Source organism: Fragaria vesca, linkage group LG7, assembly GCF_000184155.1.
Source record: "Fragaria vesca subsp. vesca linkage group LG7, FraVesHawaii_1.0, whole genome shotgun sequence".
Taxonomy (NCBI): Eukaryota; Viridiplantae; Streptophyta; class Magnoliopsida; order Rosales; family Rosaceae; genus Fragaria; species Fragaria vesca.
This window is the reverse complement of record NC_020497.1, coordinates 1,388,654-1,405,619: the sequence shown is the minus strand read 5'-3', so window position 1 is coordinate 1,405,619 and position 16,966 is coordinate 1,388,654. Positions and strand designations below refer to the sequence as shown.

Genomic DNA, 16,966 nt, shown 5'->3' with positions numbered 1-16,966 from the left:
GAGAGAGAGAGAGAGTTCCCTTTTTTACCCAAAAAAAAAACTGTTAGAAATATTGGTTAAAAAAATCCGTTAGAGAGAGTTAACAGACATTCGTTATGTAGATCCTGTTTTTTAAGTGATTGTCCTATGTGGACCAATAAGACAATGACACCTTGTAAGGTATTAATACCCCAAGGCACCTAAGTCTTTTCCTTCTTCAAAAACCTCATTGTACAAAACATATATTTGACACAAATAGATGATTAGAAGATCTATGAGTACGGTGAGTTGGTAGTTGGTACAAATAAGGGCATAATTAAGGTTCACTAAATTATCGTTTTAAGGGTACAAAAGACTTAAACCACAAAATTACATACCTAAAGTTAAGGAAAAATCGTCTAAACACATTTGACTCACTCTAAATTAAAAATCGTCTAAACACATTTGGCTCACTCTAAATTTTGGTATCTCAAGTTTTCAAAATATCATAACGGTATCTGAAGTTCTCATTCCAACACAACTTTCGTACATAGAACCGTTTACCTCTCTGTGCAACCCTAAGAACATAATTCAAAGGTGACAGTGGTCACCCTCGACCCTCGTCAACTCTTTTTCATTTTCTATCTTATCTATTAGGAACAATGACACGAGGCTTTGGTGGAAATTAATTGGAACACCAAGCTTTGATCATTGTCGTTGCCCTAATTCTAATTTAAACAATGAGTTGAATCCCTACATGTGGGTGATGAGTTCTAAAGCTGGCATGATCCAAGTGATGAATGTATAAGACTGACCCTCTTAGGTCCTGCTTTGGATTTCTTTGCCCAGGTATGGGTTTGAATTTTGGACAAGTTCTTTGTTAGGCTGTGGATTACCCCAGACATAATCTAGTGCTCCATCCTGACAGCTTCACTCTGGGGAAAGTCTACGCTGTATTAACCTATTAGTACATCAATGGTCGACAAGCTCCCTACAGCAATAGACCAGCCTCATGCAGTCCTAGAGTAACTTGAATCCAAGCCAGTCTAGTCTCTACCGTATGGAGTCAATTTATCTACCATTGCATAGAGGTGGTCTACATATGTAAAACCTAATACCTGTTTCTCAAGTTCTAGTTGCTAGTAAAACGTCAACTTCCATTACAATTTGCACTAAGCAAAAATATCCTCTGTTACGATTGATTTTTGACTATCTATACAATTTTCAGGCGGAAGTTGAAGTTGCTCGTAATTTAGCTGTCTCGAAGCTTCATACAGAGCAATGCCAACACTTACAGAGAGATTGAGACATCTTACATATGTTTCAACCATTGGAATCCTAAGTGTTCCACCGCCAAATGTTCCACTCTTGCAATCTTGGAGGGCTTCAGGTGGTAGGCCGCTCGTTTCTGACCCAAATATGAGAAAATCACCCCTTCTGTAAGAGAAATCCTGAAAATAGAACATTGTTTGGTCAATTTCATATCCTGAATAGCCTCTAATATAATTTCACACTTCAGTCAGTTCAGTGTGGGAGGGTAAAAACAGTTCTGTATGCTAAGGGGGCTCAAACACAACCACTACAGTATGAGAGGCTCTATAGTAGTCCTGTAATAGAATAGATAAAAGAAAAGACTAAGCCTTCATGATAGTTGAAGAATTATTGTCAAAATGAAGCATCAGTTTGAACATTTGCAGCCTACAGTTCATACACTGTAATTCATAATCTCTCTATCAGATAAATAATATCGTTTGAAAATGCAAGTGAATAGTAAGTCGGCGCATATGAAAACACTCAAAAAAGAATATTCAGAAATTTGTTTCTAAAGCACGTATATCACCAAAGTGACTGCTTATCACTTTCATGCTCTCATGACAGTTATAGGAATGTCTCCATGAATGACTACCAAGCATTGTGAAGCCTCGCATATCTTTCTATGTGGCAGGGGCATGAACCAATTATTAAGATCAACCAGCCAAAATGCTCATGAGCATACGCTGCATCTCTGGTTTATAAGTTAACTCTCCTTCTTTAACGTCTAATGAAAGAATAGTTGGATATAAAACGCAAAAGAACAATATCTGTTTAGCTAAAGTACTAATGGGAAGATTTTATGACATTAGATTCACAGCTCAATGCCACAAAGAAAAGATAAACAGAAAAATAAAGTTCCTATGTTGACGTATGGTTTGGTCCAGACAAATATGTCTACCCAAGGAAGCCAAACTATGAAGATCAAGACATTTCAAAGGTATACTGAAAACCTCGAATTGTAAAACAAAAACTAAAATAAAACAAACAAATGGAAGCAGACAAAGGGTATCACTGCAGATCTCAATACTGCAAAATCTGATGGAGAGATAAAACTTCAGGAACTTACTGAATGAAATTTTGTTCCTCTCTTTGTAAATGCAAGCAACCGCTTTTCACCATCCTGTAGTCATAAAAGAGAAGAGTAAGAAAAAAAAAATAAAGTCAAAACCCATGTTTTTACCTCCAAATCTCTTCTTTCATTTTGGAAATAAGACAAACCTGTTGCCTGAAATAGTCTTGAAACTCTGCCCATGAGCTGTGAACTTTAACAACCACATATCTAATGTCGGAAGTTAACTATTGAAAACAGGAAAAACATTTTCTGTGAATTTAGTTAACTGACAAGCTAAGATCATTACAGTATTGTCAAGACACAAACACATACTAGCCAAAATCATTTCAGTATTGTTAAGACACAAACATTCAAGCAAAAGCATCATTTCCTGCCTTGAACCCTATTTTGGGAGAAAATGGCATGAAACTTTACAGTCTTGTAATAAAAAATTCATATCTTGAATCTCAAAGGCAATGTGGATGTCTTTGCATAGCTAATTTCACAATCTGAAACTCCATTTTTCAACAAGTACTCATAAATGTACTGGCAACACAAGAGATCCTAAAGTGAATTACAAATTAAAGGATACGGCCAATAGTCCAATCCAGCACGCTTTAATTTTGCATCATCAATCTGAAAGCCCATCGGCTAATGAAGAACAAAAACATGTTAGTCGAGGATAAACATTCATATTCTTGCTCAATAAATGAATTATCTAAAATGAGAAATGCCTACCCCAACCAGATGAAGGCCAACTGCTGATGCTGCACATGTTCTGGCAATGCAACCTGTATTTCCAGGAATCTGCCAAGAAATTGAGGGATTCACGACCCAATGGAAAATATACCCAATTTACCAAGTTGAGCAATGTTAACTTGTATAGCTCGAAAGCCAAAGAAGAGACAATAATAAAATGCAAGTGGTTGAGATACTATGAAGTAGATTAAACTTGTTGTATACCTGAGGAGATACGAGAACGACTTGAAGAATGTTAGTTCGTGAGACTTGGTTGAGTGCCACCCCTGACCCATGAGCCAAAGAACACTCTTTGCCCCTGTCGTCAGCTGCAACCATTTCATTCACTTCATTATTGAACACTCAGACATATAGAGATAGAGAGATATATAAGAGAACTAGAGAGAGAGAGTGAGTACAGAGTGAGCAGAGGGGAGAGAAGCGAGTGGAGGAAAGAGAGAGGCGGAATTTGCGGTTGAGATGAGACAAGTATAGAGCAGCAAAGAGAGGAGGTCGTGCCTTGGAGCGAAATGGATTAGGAGAGAAAGGGCTTAGGGTTTTAAGGCAGCTGGTGTCCATTTCTTTGCCTACTTACTTGTTATCTCCCCGCCTCTCTCATTTACAAATCCTCCTTCCTCCTCTTTGCTTCTCACCACGCACACTTCTGGGAAAATGATTCGGGGCCAAATGTCATGTCTTAATTGAAAATAAAAAGACTATCTTATCCTTTCCTAATCTTATGATCTATTTTTTTTTGTTTTTTTTGTTTTTAAGGGACGATAAGTCAAGAACTACACATTGTGGCTGAAGAAGTCACATACCCTCAGGAAGAGAACCAACCCAACGACCTGAAAAGCCTGAACTAACAACTAATTTAGTTACTATGTAAGCTAAACTATTCGACTCTCTATACACACACGAACAAAACGAGCACGTTGCAACATTGTTAAGCAAGTCTTGATATCTTTCATTACATTTTCAAAATCAGAGTCGTCGATCTTTAATTATTTAAATTTTTAATCATAAGATTGACATTATTTTTTAATGTCTAAATTAGATGAAATTTTAATAATTGAGTACGATTTATGAAAATTAAAAATTATAAGGAATAAATTTTTTAAATTAAAAATATAAGGACTGAAATGATATTAATTTTAAATCTCTTGTAGAGATACAGGTCAACTGAAATTTTGACCAAAATAAATTATAAATAAATTTACAGATAAAAAAGAAAAAGAAAAAACAAAGGGAGAGAATTATATGTGTAAAATTTGCGTGTAAAAGAGCCAAGCGGGGTCTTCGGTTTCTCGTCCTCTAAACTCAGAGACAGAGTCGGTATCGGCTTGCAATCCCTAATTAGGGCCAAACGTCTTCCTTCGATTTTTCAGAGAAAGAATCACAGCTTTACTTTCTGGTTAGTTTCCACTCTCTCTGCGTTTCGACTTTCGCGATTCTTTATTTTCGTGATTTCGTCCTTTGGATGATGTGATTTGGTGGTCAAATTAGGATCTGAGCTTCGTGTTTTGGATATATCTGAATTGATTTTGAATTGTTAGATTCGATTGGGGTATTCGGTTTGTGTTTGACTGTTTCAATTTCCGTGTCTCTTTGCATTTAGGTATATGTACTTGTTTGCTTTTCTGATGATTGTCTAGCAAAATTTATTTCTAGGGGGATTGATGATGATTATTTTCCTGTAATCTGGAATTTAGTTTTTCTCGTTTTCGATGAAAAGAGAAATAAATATAGCTGAATTAGATTGTATTTTGATAAGGCTGGAAGTTTATGTTAGGGATTGTGTCAAAAATTGAATGACTAATTGTGTTTCTGTTTTTTTTTTTATGATTCGCCAATCTTACAAGTGATAATCACCTGTTTCTTATACTAAAAGTTTTAAATTGATGTTACTTTGTCTATACACTTAAACAAATCACTTATACATTACTATTAGACAAGAAAATCCTGGTAAGAACAAGAACATTAATCAATGTTCTCATGTTATAGCCGTACTAATTTACCATTATAAAATGCTTTACAATAACCCGAACAGTTTGTTGTTCGTTGTTAGGCTCAAGCATTATATAGTTTTAGTCAAGCAATGTTCATTAACCACTCCTACCAATTTTGTCTGGTGATTGGTTTGTATTATTGTGGCATTTAAAAAGGCATGCATTTGTTTTGAAAACCTGCCTAGTGAACTATAAGAGAGATAGCTTAAGTTTCACGGTATACATGTCGTATGGAAGATTTTATCATGGTACTACAAATTGCACCCTTTCTAGGTTTTCTGAGATAGGATTTTATAATATTTCTTTTGAATTTCTTATGTGATTATAACTGATAAAGAAAAATGTCATCTGAATATCGTGATATCTTCAACTAATCTAATTAAAGCAGTTCAAATTTAGTCTTGAATGGTGTCATTGGAGTCCCACCTCCTCTTATGTATCAAAAATACCAGTATTTTATGATGTTGGGAGTTTTGGCATGACCATACTGAGTATATACATTAGTTTTATTATGTATATCCAGTAATACATATCTTTATAACTATGGGAAAGCTTTTTAACTAAATCTTATGGGAATATTCACTGTTGTAGAACTAAATTGTTATTTGAAAACAAGGGACATCCACAGAATTTCACAAATATGTGGGATTTTTTCTCGTTTTATCTTTAGATGATAAGTTTTTCTTTTCAAAAGTAGAAACATCTCAATCATCCTGCATATTGAAAATCAAACATTTACAGAGATTAGATATAAGCATTACTTCAATGTCTAAATAGCTTGAAAGCTGCTTGTCAAACAGTGGCTTCCTATAAACAGCGTAAAGCAAACTTGTCTCTTTGCAAATGGACAAAGGAGTGACTCCTAGCCTCTTTGTTAATGATGGTTCATTCCTGGAAAGGTTCAAACAACTTCAACAAGAAAAGGAAAATGGGAGGGGTGCTGCAGTAGAGGATTCAAAGCTTGGTAAAGCTGTTTCAGGGAACCTTACCATTGGTAAAACCAGTACTGAATCGAAGGCTAATGATACACGCAAGACCAGACATGCTGCTTCAGGTGGCAAACTTGCTTTCAGCTTGAAACAAAAGTCAAAGATTGTGGCCTCTGCTGTTAAGTTAGGAGCAGATGAGGATGAAGATGGAGCAGATGTTGTAAATGTTTCTGGTGATGCACCAACTAAACGTCAAAAGTTGGGTGAGCCAGATGCGGCAGAGCAATCATCTGGTCAAGTGGATGTTGGTAATTACCACTTTTTTGCTTATCCTCTTCTGGTCAAGTAAATTATTCTGCATTAACATTATGCTTGCATTATTTAACTTTTCTTTAATAAAATATGATGATGTTGATATGGGAATCTATGTCCACTCTTGCCGTTCTAACTCTTCAAGTTGTCTCGGTTTATCGTTCGATTCTTCATCTTCTCATTTTATCTTTTATTTATTATTTTAAACTTTTACATTCTTGTAAAATTTTGCTCTATTTTGCATTTAATATCTAAAATGTTTTATTTGATGTAATTTTTTGGATGCTGTTCCTCAATCAATTTTCTACACATCCCGGGAAAAGATTTTTGATTTATGTTTCGTGCATATGTAAGGCAAGTTGCAGTATAAGTCAAGTTCTTAGTTCAATGAAATTTACATATCCAGATAGAGTTTCTCATGTGGTTTCTGGAGCTGTAGTTGCCAGCCTTTTTTGTTTCTTAGTTACTTAGTTGTCTAGGTGTTATTTCCGATCTTTGGCCAAAATAGTAACAGAAAAAGTAACCTGAAACTGGCCCCTTACGTTAGGATGCTGTTGTTGAGAAAATCGCCTCAGTAGTTGTCTTCTCTACTGATGAAGTAGTCTGGCTGAAGAGGACAAAACATTCTTGAATATTTCTTGTCTCATGAATGCAGCTTATTCCTTAAGTTCCTATCAACATTGGTGGAAAGAGATGTTCAATGAAAGATTTGGCATATGTGGCACGCCTGCTACAAGAGTAATTTGCATTCCTAGTTCATGCTCTCGGTATTAATCAGTTTATGAGTGATATGCAGCACCACCTTCCCCAAGTGATTCTACAGTGAAGATTGTTGCTGACAAACTAGCAAGTTTTGTGGCTAAACATGGAAGGCAGTTTGAGCATATTACGCGACAAAAAAATCCAGGAGATAATCCCTTCAAGTAAGTAGTCTATGAAGTTTTGACTTGTTAGTCATGTCTTTTGCTGTCTTAAATGTCAGTTGGCATTTATAGACCAGGTTCCTTTGGAGTTTGTAGTAGTAACTAGTAACTTTTGTTATTACTTTTCTTAGTTTCCTTATTTCCTGGTTCTGTTTTCATCATTACTTAATGCTGGTTTTTAAGCACTTTGCACTGTCATTCTGATTCGTTTGCAGATTTTTATTTGATGAGAGCTGTGCTGATTACAAATATTATGAATATCGGCTTGCCAATGAAGAGAAAGCCCTTAAACAGAGCAGGGAGCTTGAATCATCACATAATGGTATTTCAAACATATTCTCTTGTTTACATATATTAAACAATGTTCATTAAAATATGTATGCTTCTGTTAAGTAGGTTGAAGCATTACAATTTGGTGTTCCAAAGTATTTGTGCATTTGAAAGAGATATAAAATACAACTACTCATTTCTGTTCTATGTCTTGCTTGGTCGAGAGGTTATCTTTCACATTTCTTGTGAATTGCTGAACAGAAGTCTCAAGTTGTAACTACAAAACATGGTGATGAACCAAAAGTTCAAGTTTTATATGTTTTGTGAAACTTCCTTCTTTTTTTTTTCCTATTCCTTTTTATTTGCATGACCTTGCTAGGATTCAGTTTCTTGGTGTGGTGGTGGTCACCCTTTGAGGCCCCTTTTGTGCTTTTATATGTAATTTTGTGATACATGATGTATAAAACTGTAATAAAAGGCTTGTTACATTAACAATAACAGAGATTGTCATTGTCATCTTTTCCTGAGAATTACTCTGTTTGCGAGACTGAGGTTGTGGGGTGTCATTTTGTAGGAGGTTCAAGCATGTCAGCTTCTAAATCCACAAGCGGTTCCCAAAGGTCTACTGTGAAGCATCCTAGTTACCAAACTCCTGCCTCTGCATTGTATGAAGCCACCGAGGATCCAACATATGGGACTTCTTTGGGAAGGACAGGTGTGTGGTGTAACAATTTCTGTTGCTTTAGTCAGATTCTTTGCTGGAGACTTGCTTCAGCTATGCATTAGAGTCGACTCCATGGGGGGGATATTGTGATGTCTTTCAATAAACCTCAATATATGCCTCTGTGTTTCATGTTTCTTGCGAGGCTTGCCTTTTATTGCTTGATAGGCTTTAAAAGTAGTCTGTAACTCTATTCATTTGTGTTGGTAGCTCCATGCCTCCATTTATCTTGATGTTGAGAGGCTTTCAATCGAGTAAACGTTATGCTTTTGTTGTTCTTTTTATTTTTTCCCCTTGATTTTCTTGAATTTTTGATTTATATTTCCACTTATAGGTGAGTCTAGTGCGCCAACAGGTGCAGATCCTATTGCCATGATGGAATTCTACGTGAAAAAGGCAGCACAAGAAGAGAGGAGGAGACAACCTAAATATTCAAAAGATGAAATGCCCCCACCTGCATCTCTTCAAGGTTCGTATGTGCTAGTGATTGAGCCAGAAGATTGCCTATTGTTAATAGAAACATGTTCTATTTCTGGTCCTTGATGTTGATTTCCCTTGTAATAATTTTTTTGAATCTTCAATTTTTGGCAGTGTCTTCGCTTAAAAAAGGTCACCACATGGGTGATTACATCCCACAAGAAGAGCTGGAGAAGTTCATGGCTGCTTGTAATGATGCAGCTGCGCAGAAAGCTGCCAAGGAAGCTGCAGATCGGGCCAAAATACAGGCTGATAACGTGGGTCATAAACTCTTGTCTAAAATGGGTTGGAAAGAAGGTAAATCACATTGCATTGGTTTCTAGTATTTTTATTATGCTCTAATGTCATTTGATAAGAAGCGTAATGGATGAATGTGGACTTCAGGTGAGGGTCTGGGAAGCTCCAGAAGAGGAATCTCAGATCCCATAATGGCAGGTAATGTCAAGAAGGACAATTTGGGGGTTGGTGCTCAACAACCTGGAGAGGTGACTCCTGAAGATGATATATATGAACAGTATAAGAAGCGTATGATGCTCGGTTACCGTCACAGACCTAATCCTCTGGTACTACTATTTTCCTTCTCTTCTCATTCTCTCCTTTCTCAATTTGATTTTTATTTTTATAATTTTTTGTTTCATCTATGACCTTCTGACATGGTATTTTGGGTTGCAGAACAATCCGCGTAAAGCATATTATTGAATGCTGAATACACTGTCCAAGCCATATATATTTCTGATGGTTTAAGTAATTGGAGTTGAACTTATGGGTTATGGAGTAAAAGGAAATTGGATTGGTAATTAGTGTTGGAACAAATTTGTATTTGAAGTCGCAAGTTTTGTGAAATTCAGATTATATCAAAAGAAAGTCGGATCAATTTTTTTTTTAATTGTTTTATTATTCTTTATGTGAATACATGTCTTTAGAACTACGAATTGGAGTTGTGGAACTTGTGTGATAGTCTTGCACTATATGGGTTGCTCCGATGGTTTTATCACACTATAACCGAGGGACATGAAAAGTGGATTGCTCCAATGCTGTGTCGTAAACATGAAAAGTGCCTATGGCCCTTCTTCCACGATACGTTCTGTGGCGTTTATGGTTGTCTAAACGGTATATTAGTCTGTAGATCAGGCCTCATAGTCCTAGTGATTTACATTTGAAATGCCTCGGAGATCAGATAACATGAGTCCTCACTTGAACTTGATCACCGAACTGTTGAGCCGTCCGATTGAGCTGCCTAGAAATGGCCAAATTGACAGACATGTTGCTTTCTGAGTTCCATGTAGGGGATAGAACTTGACGAAGCTAACAGATTTTCCTCCCCCATCTCATTCATCTTTGATGTTATCACCACCTCAAACTACAGTGTTTAGGTTACCTAATTGAAGGCTTACTGCGGAACCTGAAATAAATTTTTTTTTATTTTTTAAAAAAAAAGAAGTCCAAATTGCTAAGCTCTAGTAAATAAATGTGCGAGTATTTTGATGCAATCAAGCCAACTCAAAATAGATTGAAATTTCCACAACCACACTAACATATGCTACAGCTCTCCTATATATTATGTTGTCATTCAAATAGCAAAGGAGTTTACAAAACAAAACGAAGTTGCTTCTCTTCCTTTGCCATTTTCCTATTGCTAGCTTTACATGAAGAAATCAGGGGAGAAGGATTTGAATCAATTGTGTTTATGTTTACTTGAACAACTGCACTTGGCCTTTGTATCCTTGAGCGTCTGCACCAAAAATTAAAGACATTTTTAGAGGAAAGATATATAGGTGGTCGGCTTTCATGTGGATTGTATTCAAATCCATTATTACCTTCACCTCTTTCTGCAGGTCTTTAATGTACTCAACTGCCAACTCCAACATTTCTGCCGTGTTCGTTTGCTGCCAGGGATTCAACATTCAATATGTAAAGCTAAATTCAAGAAAACATGCACACTATAGTTTTGATTAATGTAGAAAATTCTTTACTACCTTGTCCATGTTTGGGAAAAGATCCTGCAGCTTCCTCATTCTTTCACTGATCCGAGTTCTTCTCATCTGCAATATGATCTTGGTGGTCAAAAATTGATACAAACAGTTTCGGTAATACAATGCTGATGGAAGTAATGTGATCAAAGAAACTTACCCTCTCTGCAATGCTTCTTGGGTGAGTTGCGAAGCCTCTTTTCGCACGAATTTTACATGGAACGGAATCTTGAAAATGTAAAAGCTTCTCCATACCAGGCATCTCAAAATGTTTAGGCAAGCTCAAATGATGAGTAAGACCATGACTGCGGTGTCCGAAATCCACGATCTGTTGAAAGAGATGAAATAACTAAAGTGAACAACAGGACAAGCAAGCAGAATTACCACTCTACAAGTAGTAAGATCATAGGAAGTGAAGAAAAAGTTCAAAAGCTACCTGAGTGTCCATTGCAGTCGTAGAAAACTTGTTCCCATCATTATCTCTGCCTCTTTTGAGATCATGAAATGCAACATTGTCCCAAGTATTATCTATATAGTCAGGTATGTAATGTGAACTGCCACCATTAGCGGCATTCCCTAAGCTTTGATCTGGTTCACTACCCTCTCCTATGTTTCCATTCCCAATTTCAGCAATTCGAGGCAAACGTCTGGACTCTGTTGAGTATGGAGGTGATGCAGAGGAGAAACTGAATTGGGTACTCAACCTAGAAGTTGATGGACTAGCTTCTCCATTTGTACCATTGCTTACTCCAAAACTTGAAGCATCTTTCATCAGATTGAAGCCTGTTGGTCATTGAATAGGATTGTTATTTAGCAAAAAAAAAAAAAAAAAAGAAAAGAACAAAGTTCCAAGATATATTTCAGTGACAATAACCATCCAAATTGAACCTTGTAATGCCCCATCTTAACCCTACTGTTTTCCTCACATTTGCTCAGCATTATCTTTTGGTGACTAGATGAGCAATTAGACGAAAACGAAAAGAGGAATTGAAAGTGGGAAATATTGGAAGGGATATAAGCAATAGATAAAGAGACGCATCGAAAAGGGAATATAAGATTGAAAAAAACAAACAAAAACAGAACTCATGTGATAGAGATCGAATTCACTTTCCAGCTAAGAAAAGCTGGTTTCAGAGATGTTTTTGAGGAAACATTGTTAGATTTAGTCAAAGTGTATATGAATTTGTAGCCAAGTTTACACAAAGCAACATAGATCACAAGTTTCTCAGCATTTTAAAAGCTGTAAAAGTTGAAGGTCATGTGAGCAAGAGCAACAAAGAAATAAGCAACAAAAAGTTCATACCATTGTCAACGTTTAAGTTGGGGAAGAATCCAGCTGGAGAGCTACTTTGCCTAACAAGATTGGAGCGATTTGCAGCACCCATTTTTGATTGCATCGAGTTCTCCAAGCCGGTAGATTTGAACGCACCAAAGGAGGAGGCATTATCCAAAGGATGAACTTGTTGAGTCTGGTACATCATCTGAGGAGAATTTGAGTAACCATTCTGTTTCGAAACAGAGTCCCCTGCTTCTTGCTTCACAGGCCTTTCTTGGAACAAATTATGCGCACTATGATTGGAACCATTGTCACCATCAGGTGCATTACATGAGGAAATGAACCTTGCCAAGACGGTTTCCACTTCGGGGCTGGAAGGTCGAGGATATCGAAAATCTCGAAAATCCTCACATCCAGCACCACCATTGTTGTCCACAAGGTCCAGTAAGACTGAGCTCGGAGCAGACCGATACCGCATTAGGCCAGAGCTCTGCTGCTGCTGTGACTGTTGTTGCTGGAAACCATTTGATGAATCCAAGAATTCAGTGTGGCTCTTCCTCAACTCTGCCTCTGAAGATTTGAACTGTGGACTGTATAAAAGGCTACTCATATTGCAGATTGAGAACAGAACGCACAACTTCTTGTTCTCTTTCTTTTGAGCCAAGTATGCCGAGCCTCTCGAAAACTCAAAGACAATATAATAATTGAGTGGTAGGTTTCAACTTCATCCGCTTGAGAAATGAGAACTAGATCTCCAAACTTGATTTGGAGAAACACCCAGATAAGATCTAGTTCCTGTTTGAGCTAAAATCTACATAACAAATCAAGTAATGAGCAAGAATAATCCAAATGAAAAGGCTTCAAACTTGAAAATTTGACATTGCATACCAGAGTTCAACTGTGTAGATGGGAACAGAGACAGAGTTGCAGTGCAGAGAGCAAAATAAGATGAGGTCTGGTGGAACATACAGTTCAGGAGAAAGTCAGAATCTTTATGGAGGTTTGGTCCTCTATCTATGCAATCAAAACAAGCTTCAAGACAAAAGATTCCACTTTGAGAAACTAACATGAATTGGACAAGAATAGCAAAAAAGGGGAACACATTTGAGCAAACAGGACTGGGCTGCACTAATAATTCAAGTACCTCTAACTTTCTTACTTCTGGGTCTGAATCTGAGTCAGCACCCAACAGTCTCTCCTTTGCAATAGAAAAGCTTTGGATCAGTAGCAGCAAAATAGTAATAATGCAGTGAGAGATGCGGGTAGTGTGGTATATGTACTAGTTTTATCCATGACTGCCCCTCATTTCTGACTTTCTTACCCTAAATGCCATTAGCCTGTGATGGCATCCACGGCACGTCAGCACTAGAGCTGACCAAAGCTAACCCAGGAACTGGGATTTTTGTTTGCTGCGGAAGAAACAAGAAGATGTTTTTGTTCTTCGATCCCCGCCCTTGTTTAATTAATTATTATGTCATTTGTTTTTTTTTCTTTTTCTTGTTTATCTATCTTTTTGATGGGATAAATATAGAGATGTAATGTTTATTAATATATGAAATGAAAACAACTTTAATTGTGAGAAGAGATAATGGTATAGGGTGCTTTGCTTATGGACCAAGCGACTCTTGAGTCTGGACAAGAGACTAGTCTACTCTCTCCTCTAAACTAAAGCTCCTTCCTTATGATTGGATTGGATTGGATTGGAGAGTAAATCTAAACTAAAACTAAAACTAAATGCGGCTTCAAAACATAAAACCAGAATCTGGTTTTGGTGTTTGGTCTTTGGTTCATGGGAAGGGACACTGATAGCTACATGCATATATTTTCTCTCTTATTGCTTATAAACACTAACGATCGAAAACAACAGCCATGATTAACAGACTAATTCCTTTGATGCATGCACTTTTGGGTGCCAGAAGAAGCTAGTGGCATGCATGCATATATGGCTGCTGATGAAAATTCACTTGTAAAAGCGAGTTTCGGATAGGGGAATACGAATCAAAAGAACATATATGCTATGTATATTAATATTCCCGGTTGTAATCGAATGAATAAAAAGGTGCATTACTAAGTTACAAGTTAGAATTAATGTAGAGTTTAGGGTTTAGCTCTTGACGTAGCTCGAAAAGAGTTCCAATCAATTGTAAGTTTGTAACATACCTTTATCCTCCCTCGTAAGTAACACCACCTAGCTATAAATCCCACTTGTTTGATAATAGATACAATTTATGCACCACTGTGTTGGTTGATTTACTAATACTATAAAGAAGTAGTTAGCTAGTTATTACTATGTCATTAACATGATCGATCATGAATTAGATGATGATTAATTTGACTGAAAATTTATATAAATAATCTACTCATATATACTTAATAACTAAACGGTTAAAACGAGAACGAGGGACAAATTAAAATGAGAAGGAGGACAAATGATTAATTCAGTTGAAGAAGGGGGACAAGCAGATAAGATTAACAGAAGCAGAAATGAAGTGAAGGGTGTTGGTCAAAGAACCCAGCTGTGTGAACCCTAATCCCAAAGAAAGAGATGGTCTTAACTCTCAACCGTCCGATGAACAAAACAAGTTTGACCAGAGGTCACTGAAACTAATTTAGGATTTAATTAGTGGAAAAATAATAATAATTCAGAGATGGGTGTTAATTGGTTGGTTTCTAATTTGCTGCTGTTAGTGAAAGCAATGGATTATTAAACAGATACACCACGTGTTGCTCGTGAATCCCAGTCAACTATGAATCAATTGACTTGATCACATTAGTCAACCCAACTCGATCAACAAAGTCATTACTCATTACTACTGTCTTTGATTTGGTAAAACCCTTGAGGCCTTCACTGACCATTTAACCAAAAAAAAACTTACAGGTTTTACAACTTCAGCTTCTAATCCAAATAATTAGAGAAAAGAAAACACAAAACTTGTTTCAACATATATAACATGGATTCATTTCTTCTGAAAGTATCTCGTTTTCACATTACTTGACCATCATGCAATTCAAAGAGACTTTATGTTTTTTTTTTTTTTTTTGTTAGAATGTAAAGAGACTTTATGTTTACCAATTCTTCACTTGCATATGCTTTTGAATTTTGAGCTCTCTTACTTTGATATTGACTGTTTGAAGAAATTATATAAATACTGTTTTCACATTACTGATTTTGTTTAATGTAATGTAATTAACTTGGATTAATCTACAATTGACAAGTTAGATAAATGATAACAGGTTCCTTATGTACGTTCACATCAAAATCTTAGCAGTTCTTGTTTACTATACTGTCGTGTACATAGCCCCGGTGAGGTGTTGATTATAATAGGTAGGGTTTTGTTTTAGTTACATACCTGTTTTTGCAATAGCAGAGCATGGTCCAGTTTGGTATTGAGTTTTGAGGCATAAAATCATTTATAGTTATCATTTTAAATAGATTTTATGTTTGGTAAAATCTTATGAGACACTTATTTAAACAATTTTAAGGTTAAATAATCACAATTTTAAAAAACAGATTATGAGTTGCTTTTTTAAAAACCAAGATTTTTTTTAATCGAGCTTTTTCACAACAATACCAAACTAAGCCTATATATAGTAGATTCAACTTGAAAATCCCTCAGGCAACCACTACCACGTATAATTTCAAGGTGAATAGTCACGAGAGGGGGGGGGGGGGGGGGGGTGTGATAGGATTCTTTCAGCTTTTTCGTTAAACTGAGGATAGCAATAGATTGTGCTATCTCTAGATGACCGGATACTTCATTTCATGGTACTTCATTATACTTCATTTCTTGTGTTATTAGCTTCATTTCTTTCAGCTTCATTATACTTCATTTCTTTCAGCTTTTTCGTTATACTTCATTTCTTGTGTTATTAGCAACATGTGAAAGCTCTGTTAGAAGTCTCTATTCTAACAACTACTCCTTAGCTTATTCAACTACTTCTTGTTTTATTGCACTACCAACACATCTCATGGTAGATTTTCGTCAAACTCTAAAGTTTATAATCACAATGGTAGATTTTCGTCCAACTCTAAAGTTTATAATCACAATGAAGACTTGGAGCACAATCCATGCAAGCTAAAGTTAGGCTCAACAAAGAAAACACAAATATCAGTTTTCAACACCATTGAGCAAAGCCAAAGTTTTCTCTATATACAGGCAGATGAGACACCTAAAGAAAGGTTGGCACATCCACCAAAGTGTTTTGAGAAAGATTTTTGGACACTATCCAAAAGTGATATGACAAAAAGAGAGTTGTCACAAGCTAACTCAATGACACAAAAAGACCTTTTACAAAACAAGGTTTGATTCAAAATAATGAGCAAAAAGGTTTTAAAACCTATTACTCAGTCCTTAAGCGGATCGTGACTCAGCGAAGCTGATAAGTCATTGAATCAACTAAAAACCCAGCTTAATCTTGGTTTGTGTATCACAAAACCTAGTTGGAGCCTTTGGACACTCAACCATTGGGTCACACGTTGGAATTTGGAAAGCAAATATCTCAACCCAGACTAGTTTGAGCGCCAAGGCATTGCACATGTTGTGTTGTCAATATGAATTTAAACACCAAATGATCTCAGTAAGGCAAAGCTATAAGATCTCTTAGACAAAGACAACCAAAAGACTCAGGATGGCTGGTCTCAGAGAGCCAATCCTCTAGATAGCAAGCATAGCTTCTATCATATGTGAAAAACAGATGATATGCATATATGTATGGATATATACTTGTGTCCATGAGATGTATCGATGACTTCAAACTTGTTTTTTCCCAATAACACTGCATTTGAGGTGTTTTGTTCTTCAAAAGGATTGTCAACCATTCTTATACGAACACAAAGTTTAAGGTTTTTAAGCGGAGCGGATTTAGTGCACCATGGTGCACCTGAACCGCTCAGGCTTTATTAACGAACGTCATCACAAAGCTGAAAACCAAAAAAAAAAAAACTGCTATATTGATCTCCCCAAAAACCCAGTTTTTCCAGCCATCCCAATTTCGACCCCTCGAATTTCATCAAGCTA

The 16,966-nt window shown here is 36.4% G+C and overlaps 3 protein-coding genes across 3 annotated transcripts; 1 reads left to right on the top strand and 2 right to left on the bottom strand.

Annotated features, from left to right (window-relative positions):
- Positions 1-1,031: 1,031 nt before the first annotated feature.
- Positions 1,032-3,688, bottom strand: LOC101290694 (putative tRNA (cytidine(34)-2'-O)-methyltransferase-like). The gene is made up of 7 exons (XM_004306468.1): positions 3,481-3,688; positions 3,287-3,390; positions 3,062-3,130; positions 2,916-2,974; positions 2,491-2,551; positions 2,339-2,392; positions 1,032-1,409 (listed from the first exon to the last, which is right to left on the bottom strand). The coding sequence occupies exons 1-7, from the start codon at positions 3,638-3,640 to the stop codon at positions 1,131-1,133; spliced, it is 786 nt and encodes a 261-aa protein (XP_004306516.1). The 5' UTR covers positions 3,641-3,688; the 3' UTR covers positions 1,032-1,130.
- A 646-nt stretch (positions 3,689-4,334) lies between these two features.
- LOC101315178 (SURP and G-patch domain-containing protein 1-like protein-like) lies at positions 4,335-9,596 on the top strand. Its single transcript, XM_004306467.1, has 9 exons — positions 4,335-4,475; positions 5,871-6,307; positions 7,108-7,234; positions 7,450-7,556; positions 8,079-8,219; positions 8,560-8,694; positions 8,817-8,999; positions 9,087-9,265; positions 9,375-9,596. The coding sequence occupies exons 2-9, from the start codon at positions 5,914-5,916 to the stop codon at positions 9,399-9,401; spliced, it is 1,293 nt and encodes a 430-aa protein (XP_004306515.1). The 5' UTR covers positions 4,335-4,475; positions 5,871-5,913; the 3' UTR covers positions 9,402-9,596.
- Positions 9,597-10,377: 781 nt separating this feature from the next.
- On the bottom strand, positions 10,378-12,749 carry LOC101310649 (transcription factor bHLH122-like). Its single transcript, XM_004308165.1, has 6 exons — positions 11,976-12,749; positions 11,109-11,455; positions 10,833-11,000; positions 10,679-10,744; positions 10,520-10,588; positions 10,378-10,434 (listed from the first exon to the last, which is right to left on the bottom strand). Exons 1-6 carry the CDS (start codon positions 12,556-12,558, stop codon positions 10,378-10,380), a joined length of 1,290 nt encoding a protein of 429 aa, XP_004308213.1. The 5' UTR covers positions 12,559-12,749.
- Positions 12,750-16,966: the final 4,217 nt, after the last annotated feature.